Source organism: Molossus molossus, unplaced genomic scaffold, assembly GCF_014108415.1.
Source record: "Molossus molossus isolate mMolMol1 unplaced genomic scaffold, mMolMol1.p scaffold_m16_p_11, whole genome shotgun sequence".
In the NCBI taxonomy this organism is placed as follows: domain Eukaryota; kingdom Metazoa; phylum Chordata; class Mammalia; order Chiroptera; family Molossidae; genus Molossus; species Molossus molossus.
The window spans coordinates 64,074,791-64,101,509 of record NW_023425346.1 but is presented as its reverse complement, the minus strand read 5'-3'; the positions used below and the strand labels follow the sequence as shown (position 1 = coordinate 64,101,509).

The following is a 26,719-nucleotide window of genomic DNA, read 5'->3' as shown; positions in this document are numbered from 1 at the left end:
TGGAGTGGGATCTTCCAGGGAACTCATTTTTTCCTCATAAATGTTCATGAGTGTTTGAGCTCTCCTTCCCCATCAGGGGTACCTGTCACTAGGACCAAAGAGCTAGCTCCGGCAGATGAGATATGTCATGGACTAATTACAATTTAATATTTAAGTATAACAAAATGTACAATGCTCACTTAAATGAGGGCACAAAATAAACTTATTTAGAGTAAACATTCCAGATTAGGGGAATCATATGTCCTAGTTTGCTAGGGCTGTTCCAGTTTATATTTCCATGCTCAGAAGTGTCCTGGTTTGGGTGAAATATTACATATGGTCACCCTAGCCATGCTTATCCACAATTCACTGACTGAGAATGAGTGAGTAATTTATTTGGGAAACTCAAATCTCCTTTCCCAGAAAAGTTTAAAATAGTTCTTTCTATTTCTAGGCTAGTTTTAGTTGGCCTTGATAAGATTCCCTTTCATATATATTTATTGTATTTATTCTGAAATGCTTCTTATTTGCTGAATATTGATCTTGATTGTGACATAAATGATTTAACTTTATGTTAATGCATATTGACCTAAGTAGCATTTGATTAAATGATTATCTCAGATTTGCTTGAAATTTTAATTATTAAAATTCTAAAGATACCAAATTAGTATGAATGTGTTCCCAGTACAGACTATTTTATTCAGCTATTATTATATTTATATAATTTGTAAAATTATTAGCAATTTCAATTTTTCTCTTCAATTATTCATGTTTAACATTAATCTGTTATATAAAGTGAATGTTTTTAAATAAAAAGATATATTTGCTTAAAAATTCTTAACCCCTTGGAGAAAATATTGGATCCTTTTTATATTTAGCTATGAGTTGGGTATCTATAGTCTCATCCTGCCATCTAGTGTTAAATATTCTCAAATTACTGAAAGTTTCTTAACTGAAATCATAATAAAATTCTCTTTTTGCATAATGAAAAAAGTCCCAACAACTAGGGAAGATTCCTAAGAAAACACTTTGATGCACATGGTAACTAGAGTTATATGTGTAGGTATTTATTGTAGACTATACAAATAAAGTATCAATTTACAGATAGTGACAAAAATATGTTTCATAAAATATTTTGATGCAAAGGCAAACAATCATTAAATGAATGTTAAAACATAAGTGAAAAATTGCAAAATAAAATGACTTTTCATCTTTTGTCTTTCAGTATATACTTAAATATTTGAAATGATTGAAATCTAGACAATTCTGAAGCCTTTGGCTAGGCTAAAGTGGAACTCCTACTTATCTGGTCAGGAATACAAATCGGATTTTCAAAAACTCACAATGGAGAGAAAGGTGTCTCCTACACCTGATAAATTAGGCCCTCGCTATATCCAAACATGAAAAATTTTTGTTATATCACTGTATGCTAGAAAAAAATTCAATCGTTGGTGATAATCATGCTCTAATTTAATACAGCTGATATTTGAGAGAGGCAGTATTTAGGTGCATATTAATTACCTCTGAGATCTATCTCTATAACCATATGTTCATCAGAAAGCCAAGTCTATAAACCACAGCCATCCATGGACATGTATTGATTGATCGCATACCAGGTGCCATGCTTTTGGATAGATACTTGGAATACAAAGCTTGGACTTAGTTCCTGCTCTCAAGGAATTTACTTTTCACTCTCAGGTAGACATTTAGAAAACTAGGCATATTTTTGCCCTGGCCGGTTTGGGTCAGCGGTTAGAGCGTCGGCCTGTGGTTCAGAGAGACCTGGGCTCAGTTCCCACTAAGGGCACGGACCTCCGTTGCAGTTTGTCCCCGGCCCTGGTTGGTCGTGTGGCAGCCACTCGATGTGTCCCTTTAACGTTGATGTTTCTCTCTCTCTCTCTCCCTTCCACTCTATCTGAACAAAAAAATGGAAAAATGTCCTCGGGTGAGAATAAAAAAAAAGAAAGAAAACTATGCACATTTTTGCCCATACTGTTCAAATACTCAGATTGCTAAGAAGTGATATGTTCAGTGACTGAAACAGATAAGGACTAGGTAGATAGGAAGATAAGATGAAGGGAGAACCCACTTCTTGTAGAAAAGCATTTTCTCTGAAGGTACTAATTACTCAGGAATCTAAAAGGCAAGAAGTATAAGGTGTTCTACAGTTTAGAAAGAAGTCTTTCCTTGGTAGGGAGGGCTTCCTGGAAGCAGAGCTTGAGAAGAGTTCATGTGCCCATGATTATTGAGGGAGTGCTCTTTAGACTCCAGGGGAAAGAATTAAGGGAGTGAATGAAACATGTCTGGGAATAAGAATGAGATGAACAACATGTGATAACAGGTAAAATCTAGATTCTGCCTATTTCGAAAGGATAGGGCTCTGGAGAGTAAATTGCAAGTCAGTTATTCTACCTTGAGGCAAGGGAGTCTGTCTTTAGCAGCTCCTTGTTAGTGGTGGTTATATGAGCCTCTCTGGGTGGGAGTGGGAAACATTATTTCTAAGAAAAGTAGCTACCATCGCTGAGGACAGTTTGGAGAATGATGCAGCTGGGAGCTATTAGCAGCCTATACTAAGGCAACTAAGAGATGAATGCACCAGCTCAATAGCGAGCCTGTGGGAGGGGCATCAAAACAGAGTTTATTAGGAAGACTATAGCAAGTAAACAACATCTTTTCAAGCGTTGCACCTAGCTTGTTTGCAGAGTCTGGGGACCAGTGAGCAAGGAGAGAGTTCCCTGTGAATACATCAGGGCTTAGGCTGCAGGACCCAGGTTTGTGGTAAGAAATTACATTTTACTCTATGTGCAATGGCTCATGTGATGCAAATCAAGTGTTGTGCTTTGTTTGGGTGTAGCTGGGTGTGGCTCTGTGGGGCTGGGGAGAGGAGGCAAGTACAAAAACTTTTTCTGGAAAATATTTCTATATCCATAGTGCTATCCATAGCTCTTATATATGGTATATGTGGATATTCAGAAAATAAAAATACTATAATCAGAGACTCTTCTTTTTTTGGGGGGTGGGGTTAATTGTAAGGAAACATAAAAACAAATTCAAGTGGGGCTTGTGTTAATTAGTGCATTTAACGCTGTCTAGTAGTGCTTTCCGGGTTTCTGTTCTGTTTTAGGGGAAGTTGAGGAAGAAGAATAACATTTTTGATGATTAGTATTTTTCCAGAAATATGCTGTTTTAGATGTTTTCTTTAACACTGTGAAGATTTTATTTCAACTTGTCAGATGAGGGAACTGAATCTTAGCACGTTTATACAACTGGAAATTGGTAGAAATGGAACTTGAAACCTAAGTTGTTTGATTTTTAAACCTGTCCTCTTTCTTATAACATGATTTGCAAAATATTTAATCTGGCAAACTACTTCAGATATTTTTGGAGGAAAATTGTATGGACTATAAGTCAAAGGATATTGGTTCCTGGGGCTTCAGTTAGATAATTGCACATTGAGAAGAAGAAAATAGTGGGTACTGGCGAGATAGATAAACAGCACAAAGTTCAACGAGTTTACCTTAAACATAGCCACCAGCTTGGCTATTTTTCTATTTAAATATATTTGTATTCTGGTTTCTACCTAAGATTAAACAGTTCTAATGTTATTCATATATCGGTGATAGTGTAAGTTTCTGAATGTTTAGGAGGATGACACAAAGAAAAATGATAATTTTTAATATAAAATTTCTAAGAAACATAAGACATTTAAATATTTCAAGATGAGTTATATATAATAAACATAGGTTTATTAGAGAAATAGAAAAAACATTTGCTGATTTTTATCCTTTTGTACCCATGTTAAAGTTTCCATATTAAAAATATTATTAGCACCTCTTAGGCAACAAACAAACCCCAAATTATCAAAACATTTCAAACTATTAAATAGATATAATTTTTGCTTTTTCCTCAGTTAATCTTGTTGACAGTAGAACCACTTCATATGTATGCTCTTCACTCTTTATATTATAAAATTGTTACTTCAGCAAACAAAATTTACTTAAAAGTATCTACTTGAACTATTTATTGCCTGATTTGCTTGAATAATTGTTCCAGCTCAAACAAACATTATTCTAAAAGTTTGAAATGTGAAATATTCAACAAATTGCAATGCCACTGGCTATCATTTTGTTGAATACTTATAATGTAGCAAGCACTATGCTAAATTCTTTACGTGTGTGCCCTCATTTACTGGCACAATCATTTCACAAGGGAGAGAGGATTAGGAACACCAAGGCTAATTGAGCTCAAATCCAAGTTAATTTGAAGCCAAATCCCATTCTTTAGTATTGTATTTGGTTTGGTGTTTTATTGTTTCTTCCACGATTCTTAAAAATTCTCCAGTTGTGTCTGACAGTTTATTTACTGCTGTAGAGACAAGAAGAGCTGTAAAATGTACTGGATGTTAAAGATTATCCCCATAATTAAATGACCCAGTGGGTGTGTGCATTAATGTGTGTGTGTAGCTTGTGAAGGGGAAAAGTAAAAGGAATATGCAGAGTTAAACAAAAATGTTTCTAACATATACTTAGCTTTATAACTTAAAACACTTTCTCATTGAACAGTGGCAGATATTTTGAGTAAAAAAATGGTGATTGTGTTTTTCTTCATTTCTGGAATAGCAGTTTCTTGGCGAGATGCATCATTTAGGTAGCTCACAGCTATTCACATTTTGAAACTCTTTGGAAATTTCCCTAGACTGATTTAAAAATTTGTGGAACATTCTGTTGAAAGTGTTGGGTATGTTTAAAAGGATGAAGACTATTGAACAAATTCTTGCATTCTGATTCCAAAAATTTACTAAGAGGAAGAAAGTAGCAGTTTCCTCTGGCTTCTAACTCTACAGCACCTACAGCTTAAAAAAAAAGCTCCATAAATTATTGTACCCTCTGTGAAATTACAGATTAAAATAAATATGGATGAAAACCCTGAAGACACTCAGGTTTATAGGTGACTTAGCCGATACTATCTCATAGTGAGTGAACAGCAAATCATCAGTGATGTTGATAAGAATGGATTAATTTTGGCTACTTAGGATTTGCTTAAAATTCATTAGAATAATTATAGATTGAAATAAAATATTTCAGTCATAGAAATAATTTATTCTTCACTAAATTTTACTAGCTTTTTAAAGAATGATTTAAAAAGAGATTAAATACTTCAAAAAATGTTTCAAAACTTTTCATGAGTTTTCAATGCCTTGATGATTTAGTGTAAAGCAGAAGCAGATGTACTATTTTCTCTGGATGCATGTAATATTGAGGGGAGAAAAGTTAATGGTCCAGACAATGTTTTTTGTTTTGTTTGTTTTGTGTTTTAATTGTAAACAAAACCCAAAGGTTAAGGAAGCTTCTCAAAAAAACTCTTGATGTTTAGGGATCAACCTGGCACTGAAAAAGGAAATGTGTTTCAGGTAGTTTGGATATGCGAATTGCATCAATATAGGCTGGTCCTGAAAGAATATAGCAGACCATAGAAAATGACCAAATTATGCTAGAACAGTGAAGAGCCTGACCACTGTTGATTTTTGTTTTTTAATCACAGAACATTTTTTACATATTTTTTGCTTATCATATATTGATGTCGGATGCTTTTAACAAGAGAGCATTACATATTTTATATTTAATTTAATTAATTTTTTTTTTTTTTAGCAAAGTCCTATTGGAGTGTAATTGGAAGGTCAGTTAGCATTAAAAGCTTATAACAAGTAAACAGCTATCCTCCATTTCCTAGACTTCCATATCCAACTTTATTCTGGCTTCTTTTTATTCTTGCCATTAAGATGTGCAATTCCATCTTTATTTCTACTTCTCTGTATGTGGCTTATTCCCCCACATTCTTCCCTATCCTTTATGAAATTTTCTCTTCATCACTAGTATTTGAAATTTTGTGTGTGTGTGTGTAGTGTGTTTTCCTTTGTTGGGTATAATACACCATTTCAATGAAAGGAACCTATGTCATTTATTCTATAAAGTCTCCCTCCTCTCTATTTTATCTCTTCTATTTTTCTGGAACCTCTGTCACTTCAAGGATTGGCTCCTTAATTGATTGCCTAATTTTCTCATTTTCCTTTTCTATCCCATTTCCTTTACTTCCAATAGCCTAGAGATTTTCTTTACCTTTTCTTCTATTCTGGATTTTAAATGTTTATTGCCTTTTGTTTTGTAATCTTCACCCAAGGATATTTTTCCATTTATCTTCAGCTAGACTGGGAGGGGGAGAGAGAGAGAAACATCAGTGTGAGAGAGACACACCAATTGGTTGCCTTCCACACAACGTAGACCAGGGCAGGGGACCAACTACAACTGAGGTACATGCCCTTGGCCAGAACTGAACCTGAGACTCTGATCTGAGGGCCGACACTCCAACTGCTGAGCCAAACTGGCCAGGGCAATGTTTATGGTTTTTAATATCTTTTTCCCCCCTTTATAATCTAGTGTTCTTGTATGTACTAATAATAAGGGTTACAATAAATAGAAAAATATTTAGCTTTTTTTTTATGTCTCTCAATAACATAGTACTTAAATTCTCTTTAAGGAGTTTTTCTCTGAAGGTTTTTTAATATATCTTCTGTGGAATTTACCATGAAGTATGTTAGGGTTCTTGTTCTGTTCTGGCTAGCACATATTTTCTATTGTTTTTCTATTTGGTGTACAATAATGCTATTGATTTCATAGTTGTACTTGCATATAGATTTCTTGCTGAACTCCAGTATTATCTCTAATTGTAGTTTTATATTCTCTTGGATTTTCAATTACGACAAGCATATTATATGAGAATAACTGTGATACAATATACCTAATTTCTGTTTCTTATCTTTTTTGTATTATCTATAAACTTATGACTGCCTAGATATGTTTTAATAACAGTAATAGAAAGGATCTTGGTCCTATTTCTGAGTTTAATGGGAATGTTTCTAAAATTTTATCACTGAAGTATCATGTAATACATTGATCAGATTAAGGAAGATCTCTGTAGTTTTTAGTTTTAACCATGAAACGAGAGTTGAAATTAATTAAATAATATTTCTTTATCCATTGAAAATGATCATTTGACTCATACTATTTTTCTGTTAATATTTTTTATTATATTAAACAATTATCAAATTTGAACCATCTTTACATTTCTCAATAAATCATCAGTATTAGTGGTTTTTCCTTTTTAAAATATGTTTTTATTGATTTTTAGAGAGTGATAGAAACATCGATGTGAGAGAGAAACATCAATAGGCTGCCTCCTGCAGGCTCCCTACTGGGGATCGAACCTGCAACCTGGTCATGTGCCCTGATTAGGAATTGAACCAGGACATCTCAGTCCATGGTATGACACTCCATCCACTGAGCCACACTGGCTGGGCTACTGGTTTTCCTTTTGCTCAGATTCCAGATTGACTCAGGTACTAATCCTGTCTTTTGTTTTCATTTTTGTTTTTAATCAAAATTTTCTTCATCATGGCTTTTTAAATTACTTAAAAAAATAATATTACAATATTGCTTATCTTAGCTACTCACATATGTTATGTTGCCTCAGATTTTGTGCCTGAGACACACTCTAGTCCCAGCTCTGCCTGTCAGATAACAAATTTCAGACAGTGTTTATCTGAGTTGATATCTGGGAGTGGGTTTGTGAATCAAACCGGCTCAATCAGAAAGTCCCATATCTAAACATAATGTTTGGGTCAAGTCTAACAAAAAAGACATTTGGGCCAAAGACAATGAGGCCAGGATTTTTTAAAACATCAAGTCTTTATTTTTTTTAGAGCAGTTATAGGTTCACAGTAAAATTAAGAGGAAGATAAGGAGATTTTCCATATATCCTATTCCATGACATATATACATAAACTGTCCCATTATCAACATCCCCCACCAGAGTGCTACATTTGTTAAAATTGATTAACCTGCACTGATACATTACTATGACCCAAAGTCCATAGTTTATATTAGGATTCACTCCTGAAGTTGTACATTCGGTGAGTTTGGACAAATGTATAATGACATGTATCCACTATTATATCATCATACACAACAGTTCCACTGCCTTAAAACTCTTCTGTGCTCCCACTCTGCATTCCTTACCCCCATCCAATCCTTGGCAATTATTGATCTTTCTACTGTCTCCATAGTTTTGCCTTTTCCAGAATGTCATATATTTTGAATCATACGGTATATACATAGCCTTCCAGATTGGCTCCTTTTACTTAGAAATGTGCATTGAGTTTCCTTCATGTGTGCTCATGGCTTGGTGGCTCATTTCTTTTTGGCACTGAATAACATTCATTGTCTGGATAAATCACAGTTTGTTTAGCCATTCACCCACTAAAGGAGATTTTGGTTGTGTCCAAGTTTTGGCCATTATGAATAAATTGCTAAAAATATGTATGCACATATTTGTCTGGATATAGACCTTTAACTTCTTCAGGTAAAGACCAAAGAGTGTGATTGCTGGATAGGATAGTAAAATATCTTTAGTTTTTCAAGAAACTGCCAAACTGTCTCCCTAAGTGGCTGTGCCATTTTGCATTTCCACCAGTATTGTATAATGGTTGCTCCAGCTTCCTCAGCACTTGGTAGTGTCAGCGTACCTAATTTTGACCATTCTAATAGGTGTGTAGTAGTGGCTCATGGTTGTTTTAGTTTGCATTTCTCTGATGGCATATGATGTGGAACATCTTTTTATATACTTATTTGCCATCTGTATATCTTAAAAAAATTTTTTTTTTCTGTATTGATTTTAGAGAGAGAGGAAGGAAGAGGGAAAGAGAGACAGAAACATCAATGAGAGAGAACACTGATTGGCTGCCTCCTGCATGACCCCCACTGGGGATTTGGCCCACAGCCTGGGCATGTGCCCTGACCAGGAGTCAAACTGGTGATCTCTTGGTGCATGGGTTGATGCTCAACCCCTGAGCCACACTGGCCAGGCTGTATATTTTCTTTAGTTAGGTGTCTATTAAGAATTCGACCCATTTAGTAATAGAGCTGTTTTCTTACTGTTGACTTATGAGAGTTCTATATGTATTTTGGCTAATAGTTCTGTATCAGTTGTGTCCTTTGCAAATATTTTCTCCTGTCTGTAGCTGTCTTTTAATCTCTTGATATTGTCTTTTGCAGAGCAGAAAAATTTAATAAAGCCTAACTGATCAACTATTTCTTTCATGGATTGTGCCCAAGTCCAGGACTTCAATTCTTTTAGGTAAGAGAGCCCAAACTTTCCCAGGAAACATTTCCCTGAAGGGATATGGGTCGTAAATCTAGGAATTATCTTGAAACCTTATGAAATTAGAAAATGAAAGCAAAAAATGTTGGGCAGCAGAATCAGGAGTAAAGATAAACCAAATTTTATGACACTATGAAGCCCTGAATCCATCCATACTGAAGTCAACTAACTCTGGCCTTTTCATTTTTGTGATTAAAAAAAATACCTGTTTTGTTTTAAATTGTTTGGGCTAGAATTTTTTTCATCTGTGAGAAAATTGATGATGACATTATATTCATGGTCCTAATACTCTATTTTATTTATTGTATCTTATGATTAAATGCCTCCCTGCTCTCTATCCCTTATAAGATGAGTTACCAGGTATCACTGCTTCCTTTAAAAGTGGTCAGAATAATTCTAGTCAAGACATCAGCTGTGTGTTTAGAGGGTTTCAGAGATTGGACTTGAGGGACTGATAAGATCAAGGTCTCCTGTTCTGCAGAGTGCAGGAAAAGCAATTAAGGTGGGTCTAAGATAAAGTCCTTGAGAAAGAACTGAAAGTCAAAAGTTGAAAAAACTAAATATGAATTCTAATTTCATAAAAATCAGACAAAAGCAGAAGCAACTGATATAAAAAATTCAAGGAGTTCCCTAAATAGAGCTAGTTTGGTGTCATTTTGTTCCTTCCTCTGGTATGGAGATGAGCCAGACTCACTTCAATAGTCAGGATTGAGAGTCATTTATATAAGGTGAAGTTATAGGATATATTTAAATGTATACATCATATTTATTTATATTTTCATTTGTTAATTCTCACCTGGGGATATTTTTCCATTAATTTTTTAGATAGAGTGGAAGGGAGGAAGGGGTGGGGAAGAGAGAGAGAGAGAGAGAGGGAGAGGGAGAGAAAGAAAGACAAAAAAGAGAAAGAGGAAGAGAGAAAGAGAAAGATTGAGGTAAGAGAGACACATAGATTGGTTGCCTCCCACACAACCCTGATAGGGGTCGGGGATCAAACCTGCAACCCAGATATGTGCCCTTGATCAAGAATTGAACCTGTGACCATTGGGTTTGTGGGCCAGTGTTCTACCTGCTGAGCCAAACAGGCCAGGGCTATACATCATAGTTATAGAATTATATGAGGTGATTGGTGGAATTACATACAAAACAGAGTAAATGTAGAATATATGGATTGTAAGGCATTGTATACTAATGAGTTTGACAAATACAAAATCATAATGTATAGATGCACATTTGTAATTAAAAGGGGATTATTAGCAAATTTCAATTAAAGGAGGTATAAGTTGACTGGAGCTTGTGGAACATTTTTTGGTTTGTGTTTGGACTTTTTATCTTAGTGATAACTGAAGAACACTATGTTTTTCGTAAGTATAGCAATCACACTTTATTATTCAGGATGATATATTTTAGCCCTGGCTGGTGTGGCTCAGTTGGTTGGGCATCATCCCATGCACTGAAAGTTGCCAGTTTGATTCCTGGTCAGGGCCCATGCCCAGGTTGCAGGCTTGATCTCTGGTAGGGGGCATGTTGGAGGCAGCTGATGATGTTTCACTCTCATGTCGACATTTATCTTTCGTCAATGTTTCTTTCTCTTTCTTCTTCTCCCTTTCTTTCTCTCTAAAAAAAATCAATAAACTATTCTTTAAAAAAATAATGATATATTTTATTTCTTATAATGTAAAAAATAAAATCACTTGACCAGTTTTCAGAATGACCTTTTAATTTTGAACAGAGAATAAACAAAGTTTGTAAATACAGGTACATGCTATATAGTGTCATTTTATATGAAATTTACATTTATATACATTTGATTATGCAAAACAAAATGACAATACCACCAGTGGGCTATTTATTTATTGATTGATTTTAGAGAGGAAGGGGAAGGGAAAGAAACATTGATTGGCTGCCTCCCACACGCCCCCTACTTGGAATCAAGCCTGTAACCCAGGCATGGGCCCTGACCCTGCCTCTCGGTACATGGGTTGACACTCAACTAACTGAGCCACACTGGCCAGGGAGAAGCCTTCTTATCTAAAAACACAGTAAAAATAATATTCACATGCATTAAACACTGTAAACCATCTCGCTATATGCCTTATTTGACTAAATAATGAACCGTTGAATGGTTGTTTGAGAGAACAATTAGTCAAGTCACCAATGTGCTGTTTGTATGTCCTTGGTGGCAGTTGCTACTCAACCTAAAAGAGACTTCACCCTTTATTCGAAGTTAGTGCTGTCCATGTGTAAATGACAATAGAACATAGTCCACAAAGGATTTTGATTTCCAAAGTCTCAAATTCCACAGCAAAGACCCAATTTAAGGCAGGTACTTATGTACTAGACATTTGAGATCAAAATATAAAATTTTTCTTAAGTGAACAAATTGACACTATTTTGTAATGATATAATTTTTATGTTTCAGGATGAAAATGGTTTGTAAATGTATATTAGGACTTTTCATATGTTGTCTTGAAAATAGTGAGATTATAGCTTACATCAGCTGGACCCTGACTTCAGGTGAATGGTCTAGAGGGTATCAGAATTTTCAACAGGAAGTCAACATGAGTAAGCTGAGACATTAAACATATATTTAGTGAATAGCAAATACCCTTTAACTAAATTGAAGAAGTCATGAAAGAGTAGGTAAGTCCACTATATATATAAATTAAATTGTGAGGAATAGGTTGTGTTTAAGTGCTAAACAGTGAGTCCTTAACAGATTTTGAGTAGTGGAGAAATATACTGAATTAATTCATAGGAATTATCAATACTGAAGTGAAGAATGCAGTAGGGGTAAAAAGCCCAGGAATTGGATGAACATTATGAAAAAGGAAGCAATAGTGTTCAGAGACTTATTAAATGTAGAAGATGATGGAAAATAAGAAATCAAAATTGGGTTCAGTCTTTCAAGCCTGAGGAACAGGCAGGATTATGATACTGTTGCTAGAGAGTGGTCATTAAGTTGAACTAAATGGATAAAGTGATTAGTTGTTTCTAGATGACAAGTTCAAATTTAAATGTGAAAAGTGAGGTACTCAGTAGAGAAACCAAAATGTGTAGGAGACTGTTGAGATGCCAGATTGCACTTGGCTCAGCAGAGAAGGAAAAGTATAGATCAGGCCCGGCTGGTGTGGCTCAATGGTTGAGAATTGTCCCATGCACCAAGAGGTCGCCAGTTCAATTCTCGGTCAGGGCACTTGGCCCAGGTTGTGTGCCAAATCCCCAGTGAGGGGCATGCAGGAGGCAGCCAATCGATGTTCTCTCTCATTGATGTTTCTCTCTCTCTCCTTCTCCCTCTCTCTTCTTCTCTCTCTAAAAAAATCAATCAAGAAAAAAAAAGAAAACGTCATCAAACAATAAAATTAGGAAGTACAGAAGTAGAATTTTTCATAGCTTGCCATTAAATACTTCCCTTTCCCACCAAGTTTCTTCTTATCATGATATGTATTTAACCCACAATTATTCAACCATCTTTATTGATGTAACGAACCATTAGCAAACGAAAAAGAATGCTAGAAAAAATTAGGCAGGCACTTGACACAGAATGGACTTTTCTTTGCTCAAATATGGTTTGGCTGAAGATCCATCTGGGTACTGGTTAGTGCAAAAGGAGAAGGAGTATGTCTTAGGAGGGAAGAACATGATAGAATTCTATTGTTACCAGCTCTTTCCAAATGCACAAGTGAGTAATCTTTATCAGAAGGAGGTGCTCATCACCCTTTTAGATGTGAAACCCCAGAAGTGCTTGTTTTTGAATAGCTGTATTTTTAAATCTGGGCATGAGCTATGAAGGAGATCATTGCATATATATTTGAGCAAAACAAATAAGTGACAATATATTATGAAGTAGATGATCACCAAATAGGAAAATGGACTGATTTGATGTGGCCAGCAAATTGGTAGTTAAATGATAAATAGAAAGGGATCAAGAGAATAAGTAAATTCATAGTAGTCAGTTAATAAATTATAGTCCTAGAATAAACAATCTGACTAGATTAGAAAAACACGGATGCAAATGCATTAATAGCAGGTAACATATACATAGGAAATTCATGAAAATCTTAATTAAAAGGATTTTAGAAAAGAAAAATGAAAATTATAGTGAAACTCTTCATCTAAAACATGGTAGTAGAATTTCTGTCATCATGATATCCTACTATCACTGAATACTTCTTCTTTCTTTTAGTTTTAATTAACTTTTCTCTGGGTATTCTTTTGATGAAAGCTACAAAAGGAAAAGAAACAAATTTATGCATGATAAAGTGATTTATTGTGTTACTTTATCTAAAATTTCCTCAAATTATCTTTCAATGTTTAAACAAAAAAATGTGATTAGTTTGAAAGTCTTTAATTTGTTCATATCTTTGTATAGGACAACCTATTTCTAAGGATGTCACTTTGTATATATAAGGGTTAGCTAAAATAGATAAACATGTTATTAATTTTTATTATTTATTTTTAGTTAGAAATTCATGAAAATTTTATTAAAAATGTGAACATATGGCTGTGTATGATTAGTGGAATGTAGATGATTTTGTTTACATATTGATATTATTCTATCAACCTGCATAATTTTTATATTTAGAAAAGTAATATTTAATTTTGTGCATTATAAGAAAGCTTAAATATATTTTGTATAATTCTTTAAAATGAAAGTTTAGTATGCAAATATTAAAAGAATAAAATGATATTTTATAATTAATTCTCTTTCTATGTAGATACATTAAGAGGAATTGAAGCTAATAGATCCAGCAATATTATCTTAATGTAGTTGAAAAGGGAACATCTATTAGCTAAATCACAACACTTTGTTTCTTATAATAAATAGAATTACTTTCATTAAATTTTTCATAGATTAAAATTCATTCATAATTTCAATAAAATTGTTTTTTGAACACTACTGAATTAATGGGAAGAATGTCTTCTCTACCTTTTTGACAAGCCCTAAGACATGCTCTTTTAGAAACAAAATTGTTTTCGTTCCCTCCACATCCACTGTAATTAAATGTGAGGCATTTCCCAACATTTGAATTGTAGTAGAATCTGCTCTCATTGGCTTTACACAATCCTCTGTCTGCTGGGGTCAGACACCAGTAGGGGCTGTGATAGCCTAAGAACATGAAAAAAACATGGTAAGTCATTATATGATAGTTAATCTGACACTTTCACATTATTGTTTATACATGAGTTTTGTGGCATTTTTATATAAAACAGCAATCTGAATGAATAGTAGTACTTAGTAAAATTAATGCATTTCAATTTCCACAAAAATGCTTAAATAGTCTCCAAGTGTCTGCTATACTGAGACCTTTCTTCATTAAATGAAAAAGCAGACACATTTGCCAAAGGAAAGTGCTATGATTACTCTTTATATATATATAAATATATAAAGTAGTACATAACAAAAGCAACTACTATTAATTTAACTTCTGAAAGTTTTAAAAATATACGTTTAAAAAAATATTAATGTTTACATATTTTATTCATAAATGACCAACTTAAAAAAAAAGTCCTAATGAGCAAAATTCTTTTTTCTTTAAATTCTTTTTTTATTTTTTCAATTAAAGTGTACATACAATATTATATTAGTTTCAGGTGTACATTCTAGTATAATTTACTAAGTGATCATCCCAATAAATCTAGTACTCATCTGACACCATACATAGTTATTAGAATATTATGGGCTATATTCCCTATACTGTAGTTTACATCCCTATGACTGTTCTGTAATAATCAATTTGTACTTCTTAATCCCTTCATCTTTTTCACCCATTCCCCCCAAACCCCCTCCCATCTGGCAACCATCAAAATATCCTCTGTATTTATGAGTCTGTTTCTGTTCTGCTTGTTTTTTATATTTATTTGTTGATAGATATGTGTTTATTCCCATTTTATTGTTCATATTTTTTATCTTTATTTTTCTTAAAGAAGATCCTTTAACATTTAATGTAATACTATTTGGTGGTGATGAACTCCTTTAGCTTTTCTTGTCTGGGAAGCTCTTTATCTGTCTTCTGCTTCTTTTTTTTTTTTTTTTTTAATATATTTTTATTGATTTTTTAGAGAGACAGGAAGGGAGAGAGAGAGATAGAAACATTGATGAGAGAGAAATATCAATTAGCTGCCTCCTGCACACCCTCTATGGTGGATCGAGCCCACAACCTGGGCATGTGTCCTGACCAGGAATTGAACTGGGACTTCTCAGTCCCTGGGATGATGCTCAACCCACTGAGCCACACTGGCTGGGCTGTCCTCTGATTTCAAATAATAGCTTTATTGGATAGAGTAATCATGGGTATAGGTCCTTGCTGTTCATCACTTTGAATTTTTCTTGCCAAGCCCTTCTGTCCTGAAAGTTTCTATTGAGAAATCAGCTGACAGTTTTATGGGAGCTCCCTTGTAGGTAACTAACTGTTTTTCTCTTGGTGCTTTTAAGACTCACTCTTTGTCTTTAACCGTTTTGCATTTTATTATTTTATTTATTGATTTTTAGAGAAGAATGGAGAGAGAGAGAGGGAGAATATCATCTGGTCACCTCCTGCATGCCCCACACTGGGAATTTGGCACACAACCTGGGTATGTGCCCTGACTGGGAATAGGATTGGTGACCTCCTGGTGCATGGGTCAAAGCTCAACCACTGAGCCATACCAGCCAGGCACTCTCTGTGCTTCTTGGACGTGTATGCCTATTTCCTTCACCAGGTTAGGGAAGTCTTCTGTCATTATTTTTTCAAATAAGTTTTCCATTTCTTGCTCTCTCTCTTCGTCTTCTGGCACCCCTATGATGCAAATGTTGGTTAGCTTGAAGTTCTCCCTGACATTCCTTACATTATTTTCATTTCTTTGGATTCTTTTTTCTTTTTTCTGTTCTGATTGGGTATTTTTTGCTTTCTTATATTCTAAATCACTGATTTGAGTCTTGCCTTCATCTATTCTACTTTTTTTTTTTTTTTTTTATCCTCACCCGAGGATATTTTTTCATTTTTTGTACAGATAGAGTGGGAGGGAGAGAGAGGAAGGGAGAGAGAGTGAGAAACATCGACGTGAAGGGACACATCGAGTGGCTGCCACCGCACGACCGACCAGGGCCGGGGACAAACTGCAACCGAGGTACGTGCCCTTAGCGGGAACCGAACCCGGGTCTCTCCGGACCGCAGGCCGACGCTCTAACCGCTGAGCCAAACTGGCCAGGGCATCTATTCTACTTTTGATTCCCTGTCAATTATTCTTCATTTCAGTTAGTGTATCCTTTATTTCTGATTTCCTTTTTTATGCTGTTGATGTTCTCCCTAAATTCATTAAGCATCTTTTTATCCAGTGTTTTGAACTTTGTATCTAGTAGATTGCTTGTCTCCTTATTTAGTTCTTTTTCTGTTTTTTTTTTTTTTTTCTTTCTTCCATTCTTTCATTTGAAACATGTTTCTTTGTCTCCTCATTTTGGTATCCTCCCTGTATTTGTTTCTATATATTAGGTGGAACTGCCACATCTCCCAGGCTTTGTAGAGTAGCCGAATGGAGTAGGTGCTCTGTAGGGTCTAGTGGCTCAGCATTCCTGATCACCCAAGCTGGGCACTTGTGGTGCACACCCCCATGTGGGCTGTGTATAGCCTCCACTTGTAGTTGAGTGTTATTATCATTGACATGTCAATGGGAGGGACTTAACCCCAGGTTGATCAACTGCAAGGACTGGCTGAAACCACCAACTACCGTGAAGAATAGCTTTGCAAGGTCCACCCCGCAAAGCAGGATTTACTTCAGTGAGACTCTGGTATCTGCTGAGTTAGCTCCTTGAGTGTGTCGCTTGTGGTGGTGGTTGGATAGTGGTGCTTCAACATGGTGTGAAGCTGTCCACTGGATGCACTGGCTCGGGAGCCTTCTGGGAAGTATAGGTCATGGTCAGACACTGCCTGTGTTCTGCCCAGGGCTACCTGGCATTAGCTACAAAGTGACCTGCAGATGGCTGCTACTTTTTCTGGTCTTGAGGTGCCCAGGCGAGGTCAAGCTGTGAACCAAGACCAACTGCTGCCAGTGCCGGCCTGGGGCTACTTAGCGAGAGGTATGGGGTACACTGAGGCCAGATGCTACTTGTTAGAGAGATTTTAGGAAAGTCTGAAGCATGAGCCAAGGCAGGCCATTCTTATGGACATGTCACTGGAAACAGCTTATCACAAGGTAAATAAAGTGCAAGAATGAATATAGCTCCTGGAGGACCCTCAACATATAGAATAATCTCAGCATAAAAGAATTGATTTTTTAGAGTTATAGTCTAGTAAAAAGTTAAGCTTGCCTCCTGCTAAAAACATCTCTATAGTAATCATCTTCTCACTGATTGGACTCCCTCTAAGTTTTTTGCCAATGGATAGTATGTATTATTTCCATTCCCAATTGTGTGTGTTTGTATATGTATATGTGTACGTATATATTTAAAATTGGTGTGTTGACACAAGAAAAGGTGAATTATCATATTTTATTGCTGCTAAGATGCAAATTTCTTCACATTTTAACATTACTTAATCATGATGAAGCTTACAAATGGCAGTGTGTAACAGTGTAATTGTGTGTTTTGTCTTTCTTTACTAGCAGTACATAACAAAATTGTGCATCTTAAAATCAATGGCATCTTAGATTCTACGTAAATTAGAAGTTGGAAAAGAAAAATTGCAAAGAAATATTAAAAGAAGATGCTAGCATGTTGATAGTGATTGTGTGTAATGTAAATGTGGCTGATTTTCTTCTTTTTTCTACTTTTCTGTTTTTTTTAAGTTATATGCAATTATAATGCTCATATTATATAATAAAATTATTAATAATATTAGAGATAGTATTATATAATAAAGATATTTTAGAGTCATCCTGGGGTTCCATTATAAAATGTCCTGGGATCATAAAGAAAAGGTTGGAAATTAGAATTTGTTTCTGATTAGGAATGGAGAGTAACCCCACCTGTAAATTTACTACTTACATGTAGTACATTTGAGCAGCAAGAAAGCACATGTCTTCATTCAATAACAAGGAAGAAGTAGCATTGAATGGGCAAAAACTGCCACTGCATGTGGAGGAAGAGAGGCAGACGGTGGGAAAATGTGCACTGAGGACCTTTTTCCCCTGTGTGTCCTGGACCATTTTGCTGAGTGTGAAATGTAGAAGGTAGGCTACCAAGGCATTTGAAACTGAAAGGTCACAGGGGAATAGACTGCAAGGAACCCTGTCTGGACAGGGAAACCACCACATATTGAAAAAGAAGAAGAAGAAAAAAAGGGTAGGTATTTATTGGGTTGGATTTCTTTGTCTAGCTCAGTGATTTTCAACTGGTGTGTGGTGGCACACTGGTGTGCAGCAAGGAATTTTAAAACATGCAATACCTGACTATTTAGTCAGAGGCACTGACCACTTTTTATTTAGATTGTCAGATAAAAAAAATGACATCATCCAACCCAACAATAGCTGATAGGTGTGAATGTCCTGTCTTGAACCATAAATATGTAGGTCATATAATAGAGTTGCATCTTATTGGTCATGTCGCATAATAAGTTTGAGCTTGATTGGTTGGTTAATTTTTGGTATCAGAAATCTTTATATACAAGTATAGGCACTTGGTTTTTAAAAATGTCACTTTGGAACAAAAAGGGTAGGTAATTACTATTTTTTTTTGTAAACCTATCAAAATTATACCTATTTTTTTTGTCAGATTGGCAAAAATACATTTTTTGGTATGCCACAGAATTTTAGTTATTAGTTTATATGTGCCATGAGATTAAAGAGGTTGAAAATTGCTTATCTAGATACTTCCTAATCAATAGTTAGAGTCCACAGTTATCTTCATCTGGGGATTTTTCTAAGTAAATCCCCAAAGAAAGCAAGCCATGGTAAAATGACAAATTATGAAACTTATGAGCATAATTAATTTTAAGATAATTATGTCTTATAATACATTAGAAAAACTTTGTCTTACTTTCAAAATTAGAAACCTGATAAGATTTTAGTAAAAGGTGAAAAATAATTTTTTTTAGTTCCTTGATAAGCTCTTAAGGAAGGATGAGATTTTAATAAGCAAAGGAGATAAAAAGAAATATGGGTGAAGGTAAGTACAAAGGTCAGAACATTACTGGTTCATTTAGGGTACTTTGCAAATGCCAGGCTGTCTGAAGAACATAGTGCATAGGGAGTATACTGGGATGCAAACCTGGAAATTAAGAAGGTCCTTATATACTACTATATTTGAATTTTATGATGTAGACATTAATGAACCACTGAAAGTATTGAAGGATGAAATAAATTTGAAGCTTGATACATGAAGCAAACTCAATGAGGCACGTGTAGGTTAAATTCAGTAGGAGACTTGCAATAGAGCAGAATGTAAAATGACCCTAACTAAAGTAATTATAGTGAGCATAGTTAAATTAAGCACCAGATTGAATATGGGAAAGGGAAAGGTCTAGGGAGAAGATAATTCTACTTTTCTAGATTGGTTGACTTAGAAGACAGAGTATTTTTTTAACGCATTACAAAACAAAATTATAGTAAAATATAGTCATAATAATGTAATCAATTGTAATTTTATCATGGCTTTCTTCTAGTGTGTCTTTACTTAAACATTTCCTGAATGAAGATGGAATTGTGAACTGTGCTCATGGATTAGCCAGCATCTGGCCAAACAGGTCCAAGATGTTAGATAGAAGACAAAAAATGTTTTAAGAAGACAGAAAATTGAATTTTGACTTCAGTAGAAGTACATAACAGTCTTCCCATAACATTTGTTCAGCTGTCCGACTTAGTGTACAAATCATATATGTGTCTATCTCCTTCCCCCATTTCACAGGCATGTCTCTAGAGACCAATCCACCATCTTATTTATTATTCTCAGACTCCCAGGTCTTATGACCATGCCAGTCATGTAGGAGGCACACAATATTTGTTGGCCTGAACTGAAATTAGGCAGTATAACATCTCGACCTCAGGTTATAAGGCAAGGTTGGAAACACAGGTTTGTAAGTCCTCTGACTAGAAACAAATTTAAAAGACACAAAACATTTCTTGGTATTTTATAATTATGTTTTAATTTTACAAGTGTTTTATGTTATTTGAGACAATCATAATATTAAGTAATTAAATAAAGATACTTCAGATCAAGGCCACAGGCTTTAGTTGTATTAAAAAATTATCACTAATAGTCTGGCCGGTGTGGCTCAGTGGTTGAGCGTCGACCCATGCACCAAGATGTCGCCAGTTTGATTCCCATTTAGGACACATGCCCATGTTGTGGGCCCAATCCCCAGTGAGGGGCATGTAGGAGGCAGCCACACAACCTGTGCATGTGTCCTGACTGGGAATCGAACTGGTGACATCTTGGTGCATGGGTCGACGCTCAACCACTGGGCCACACGGGCCAGGCGATACCTGTGATTCTTTATTTATTTTCTGCTATAAACCTCCATTGACACTGGGTAATCATCATTATAGAAAACCACAAATATTAATACTTTTGAGCTCTTATTGTGTACCAAAAAGTGGGTTAAAAATTTTATATATGCCATCACAATCTTCACAAAACTTTTGAGAGAGATTACTCTCCAAACTAAACAAATGAGGAACCTGAGGCCGAGGATTGTGTAATTTTTTTTCAACAGCAAGAGTTGGCAAATAGCAGAACTAGACTTTAAACCCACATCTTTCTGCCCATAAAGCCAACACTCTTAACCACTATAACATGTCGTCTGAAAATTAAGTAGAAAATAAAAATAACTAAGCAAAGATAGTTGAATAATTACCACATAAAATGATCACAACTTCCCCTTTATATCAGATTTCCAAATTTTCTTTTCTTTGAAGCTCAGGTTCAGAATGTCTTAGATGCTCCTTACCCTCAGTTACATGCAAGAAGCTGGAATTTATCAAGTTTGAACAGGAGAAAGACATCTAATCAAAACAGATCATCAAGCAAGAAGGCTGGAAACAAGCCTTGGGAGGAATAGAGAGGAGCCAAACAGTATTCAGAGCTCAAACATTTGAAGGCAAGGATTACTGGGTCGTCATGTTCACCATGGACTGATTCTAGAAATAACCAAACTTCCTGGGATCTTAGTTGTACTGGCGATTCAGATCCACTTAATGGCATTAAGATGTGACAGAAAACTAGAAACCTCATTCTGCTGTGTCCCTCAGAGAAAGAGTTGGGATTTTTGTAATCAACACACATTTTATATCAATGCTTCTCAGATTCATTCCTGCAAAAATTATCCTGTATTTAAGAAGAAAAAGGTGAGTCTTTGAATTACACACCTCACAGAGTAGCACAGGCTTTTCTAACCGATTCCTACTTCATTCCTAACTTGCTCTACAGCAGTCAACACCATATTCACATCATAATAAGGATTTTTATTTTAGCAAAAAAAATGTACCATCAAATTAGTCTTATGAATGTATTAGTTTTTGGTTTGTATTTTATTCATTGGGGATAAGTTTTTATTTATGGTTGTATCATAATCACAAGCATAAGAAATTTATTCTTACTATTTTCTTTGTTCATCTAAAATTAGTGTCACTCAAAATAAGTTGGTGGACAAATTGGAAATCTGTGATTTTTCTCTTTTAAAAGTTTATTTTATATTGTTTCAGTTCTAGCAACATATCTCTGGAGAAATCTCATGACCGGGGCAAAGATATTCACCCTTGTTAAAAACCAGATATGGTCCAGGAAGAAAGGGATTAGCCAAAGTAGTCACTGGTCACCTAGGGTGACGGTATTTTGATGGCAGCTATCTTGGCAGAGACGAAATGTAGTATTTCTTTTTCTCACCAGCTCTCCTGCGAGGAAGTAGAGGTCTGATGGATCCCTTCCGCAAGTTCTTATCTATTTTTGGAAAGACAGCTTGTCAGAAAATCAGCATATAAAGCACCAGATTCACCATGCAGGCATATTTAGATTATGAGGGGAGTTTTCATGTTTCTTGGTTTGAGAACATGTCATGAAAAACAGGATTCTTCTTTGGGACTGTGAAAGTGGGTTGTTGAAGTGGAGCTTTTCAGAAGTATCAGCAGTTCTAGTGGTTAACTCTAGTGTGCTGCTCACTGTATACACAGGGGTGAGCAAGTTTACAGCTATGAGCATGGGGAATAGTTTATTCTTGTATTATTTATTTATTTATTATTGTATTCTTTATTATTATTAACCTACTTTGCCCACTCCTATACATTATATATTGTATATATACTATATTACATATAGTATATATTTTATGTTATATATAGTATACAATACTATACTATATAAAATATGAGTTATATTTGAGCACTGTGATTATCAATCCATCCATCCCTATCTGTCTGTCTGATGTCTGTGCCATCTGGTTTACCTGAGCCAGTATTAGGTCATGCTTGTCATGCTTATTTTTTTGGTATATTGTGTCCCAACATATATATGATTTTAAAAATGGAAAGACTTTTGAAATAAAACTATTTTTTTTACATATCCAATTATTTTACAAAGCCAATTTTATGTCAATCCATACATACTTAGAATAGATAAGTAAGATTTTTTAATCACTCCCCCACCTTTGATTTTCATTAGTGTTCCAGTTTGGATTACATATGATTGTTGATTACACGAAGGATTGATGATCTGAACAAAACAGATAAGAAAATGGAAGCGACAGGAATGAACATTTCCTTGGAAAAAGCAATAGAATTTAATGATTGACTAGAAAAAGAGAAGTGATCAACGTTTACCAAGTCCTCTTCTGGAATAATTGGAAAAATGGTGACAGAACTCTGAGAGTTTGAAAAGCTGCAAATATTGAAAGGGATAAAGAAAAAGTATACAAATACAATTATTTGGGCTCTGAAGCCCTGTGATTCTTCTGCATGCCAGTATTAACTCAAATAAGTTGCTCTCATTTGTGCACAGGGACATGCTTACAAAATATTTTGCAAAAATCTTTTAAGAAAGAGTAAGTTACGATCTTTGAGATCACCTAAGTAGCCTATTAATATTTCAACATGGAAATAAAAGGAGAGAATTCAACCTCAATTGTGCTAAATATGCACTCAACTATCAAGTGAAGAGGGCTCACTGGAAAAATTATTTTCTCATACTCATTTGCAATGTTATAGTAGTTAATAAATAACAATTAAAAAATAATTATTAAACCATGTTCTGATAACATTGACCAGAACTTCTAAAATGCTTTTCTAGCCTGGCCAAGTGGCTCAGCTGCTTGAACGTTGATCTGGGCATCAGAAGGTGACAGGTTCAGTCCCCTGGTGGGGTATGTATGCAAGACAACTGATTGGTTTATTTTTGGAATATTAAAGTACTATATCTAAGGATTATTCCTTAATGTAAAGAATTTATATATATATGTGTGTGTGTGTGTGTGTAGATATATATATATATATATATCCTCACCAGAGGACATTGTTGCATTCATCTTCAAATAGAGTGGGAGAGAGAAAAGGAGGAAGAGAGAGAGAGAAACATTGATATGAGAGAGACACATCGTGTGGTTGCCACCTGCACAACCCCAACTGGGGCCGGGGTCAAACTGCAACCAAGGTGTGTGCCCTTAGTGGGAACCGAACCAGGGACTCTGGTCTGTGGGCCAGTACTCTAATCTCTGAGCCAAACTGGCTAGGGCAATGTAAAGAATTTTAAATGAATGCTATTCTATATTTATTGTGGGTCACATTATTATTCCTATAAACTGAATCAAACCTTAAATGACTTAACATCATTTTAAAAAGAATCTAATACTCAAAGAGAACCTTATACATTTACTAAAACTTGGAATAGAAGAGTTTTCCATGAACATAGAACTGTATTTTCTTAAATTTTACTAAGATATTAATATAATTGGAAGCAGTGACAGATGTAATTATTTTTTAGCTGGACTATCAAAAGTGTCTCCATGAACCTCAGCAAAGCCCTTGGACGGAGTGAGGATGGAATAATCCAGGTCTATTCTGCCACTTGGATGGGACAGAAGGAACCACGTGGTTTCAGAGAGCACAGGGGGACAGCTGCCTTCTGGCTTTCTGAATCTTGGAGGGCAGACGAGGGATCATGCAGGTCTCAGGAAAGTGGAGGCGGAGCTTTGTTGACACCCTTTACCCATTAAGCCAGAAAATAAAACACGAATTTAAAAGATATATGCACTGCTATGTTCCCTGTCACGTTATATACAATAGCCAAGACATGGGAGCAACCTAGGAGTCCTCTGATAGATGAATGGATAAAGATGTAGTGTATAAACACACACACACACACACACACACACACACACACAATGGAATTTTATGCAGCAATAAAAAAGAATGAAATCTTGCCATTCTCAACCACTGGCTATATCTAGAGGCTATTATGTAAGTGAAATAAGTCAGGCATAGAAAGGCAAACACAGTATGGTTTCACTTACTTGTGGAGTTTAAAAACCAACAAACGAGCAAAACAAAAACAGACTCACAGAAACAGAGACCAAAAGGGGGAGAGGAATAGAGTCAATAATATTGTGATACATTTACAGAGCAAATGATTATTAGAAATAGTGGGGTGATCACATTGTAGGGTAAAAGTGTCAAATCTCTATACTGTATACCAGAAAATAATACACCCAATACAAGATTGTATACTAACTATGCTTAAATAAAATGAATAAATAAATTTAAAACCTAATTTACTCTCTTCCACTTATTTTCTTTATTTCCCCCTTTTTATTTTGGTAGTATACCTACCAAAATCACAATTTTCATATAGTTCTTTATAAAACTTCATGACAAAACAATCCCCTAACCTACTCTATTCATTTTTATGATAAAGACCAAAGTTCTCAATTTGAATTAGTAAAGTAACCCAAACAAAATATATCGAAACATGTTGAAAACTGACTTCATACAATTATTTGTAGTCATGTTCTTTCTTTCTTTTTTTTTTTTATCCTCACCCGAGGATATTTTTCCATTTTTTGTACAGATAGAGTGGGAGGGAGAGAGAGGAAGAGAGAGAGAGTGAGAGAAACATCGACATGAAGGGACACATCGAGTGGCTGCCACCCGCACGACCAACCAGGGCCAGGGACAAACTGCAACCAAGGTACGTGCCCTTAGCGGGAACCGAATCCAGGTCTCTCCGGACCGCAGGCCAATGCTCTAACCGCTGAGCCAAACCGGCCAGGGCTCTTTCACATGTATATTTAAACCCATTAATAAGTTTGTCATTCTAAATTTCCACATCTTTCACAGCAATAAGGTTTAGCTTGCTTTTCAGCACGTGATATTTAATTGGGTAAAAACATGTCACTGAAAGAAACGGGGCTGGAAGGATAAAGAAACAATGCAGTGAAATTTAGTTTTAAATGTAAAAAATCAGCCCTGGTTGGTTTGGCTCAGCGGTTGGAGCACTGGCCTGTGGACCAGAAAGTACTGGGTTCGGTTCTGCTAGAGACACGTACCAAAAAAAAAAAAAAATCAGAACTAGAAAGTTACTTATCATTATTACAAAGTAGTGTTTACAAATTTAGACTCTGATTCATCTGACATTGAATTCTCTGTTCTCATTGTAGAGTCTAAGGACCTCAAGACATTTTGAATGTACCATATTGTCCACCTCCTGATGCAGCTTTGCATGACCTTGATGGCACCTCAAGTGCGTTTAGAACACTTCCGAAATGCCTACCGTTTAGAGAATTTAATCCCCGAGGCACTCAGTCAATTTTGAAGACTTTGTGTTAAAAATAAACACTTTAGGAATATAATGAACAAAACAAATTGATGAACAGAATGGACCCGGAGACGTGGATATGGAGTAGAGACTGACAAACCTCAGAAGAGGGGGTGGGGGGAGGGAAGAGACAGACCACAGAACTTACATGCATGTGTGTGTAATCAACAGACATAGACAACTATGCTGGGGGCGGGGGGATGGGGAGTAGGGTGTCAATGGGGGAAAAAGGAGAACCATCTGTAACAAAAATAAATTAATAATAAAAAAATAAACACTTTACAGAACAAAATGCATACTTTAGATTCCATCCATTAATCTGGACTCTCAGGCTGGGTTGGGGGAGGTAAGGAAAGATGGGGATGTGGGGGTGGTGGGGGGGGTTGAAATAGAGAGGACTGAGGGTGAGGCCTGTACAAACCTTAATCCTTTCACATGATAGTGTTTCAAGTACTGAGAGCGTTCAGGATGCTTGCTTTTGGTTGTCCTGTCTCCTTACACTTTCTGCTCCTATAAACATGTTTCCAGTTCTCTCTGTGACTCCTCAGCTACGGCATCCAAGGCTGAAGCAGGTTCCACAGACATGAGCCAGTCAGTGTGGGGCTGAGCTAGACGCTTACATCCCTCATTCTAGGTTAAATCATAGTCAACAATTTGCAGGGCTTTAAATCCATCTGGGAAGTTTTGTTTGTGTTCTGTTTGCTTACTTGCTTATTGTTTTGTAAAGAGAGATGCTCAAAGACGTTTGGATCCTGAACACCATCTGGTTCTGACACACAGCCAGGGTGGAGAACCCCTGGCCCAGACACTAAATCT

At 35.6% G+C, this 26,719-nt stretch overlaps 1 protein-coding gene across 1 annotated transcript in view; it reads right to left on the bottom strand.

Moving 5' to 3' along the window:
• Window positions 1–13,307: 13,307 nt before the first annotated feature.
• TFPI (tissue factor pathway inhibitor) overlaps window positions 13,308–26,719 on the bottom strand; it is a 31,125-nt gene continuing 17,713 nt past the window's right edge. The window contains exons 7-8 of the mRNA XM_036253342.1: window positions 14,123–14,302; window positions 13,308–13,417 (exon numbers count right to left, since the gene is read on the bottom strand). Coding sequence (XP_036109235.1) covers window positions 13,308–13,417; window positions 14,123–14,302 — 290 coding nt within the window. The remainder of the gene's footprint in view (window positions 13,418–14,122; window positions 14,303–26,719) is intronic.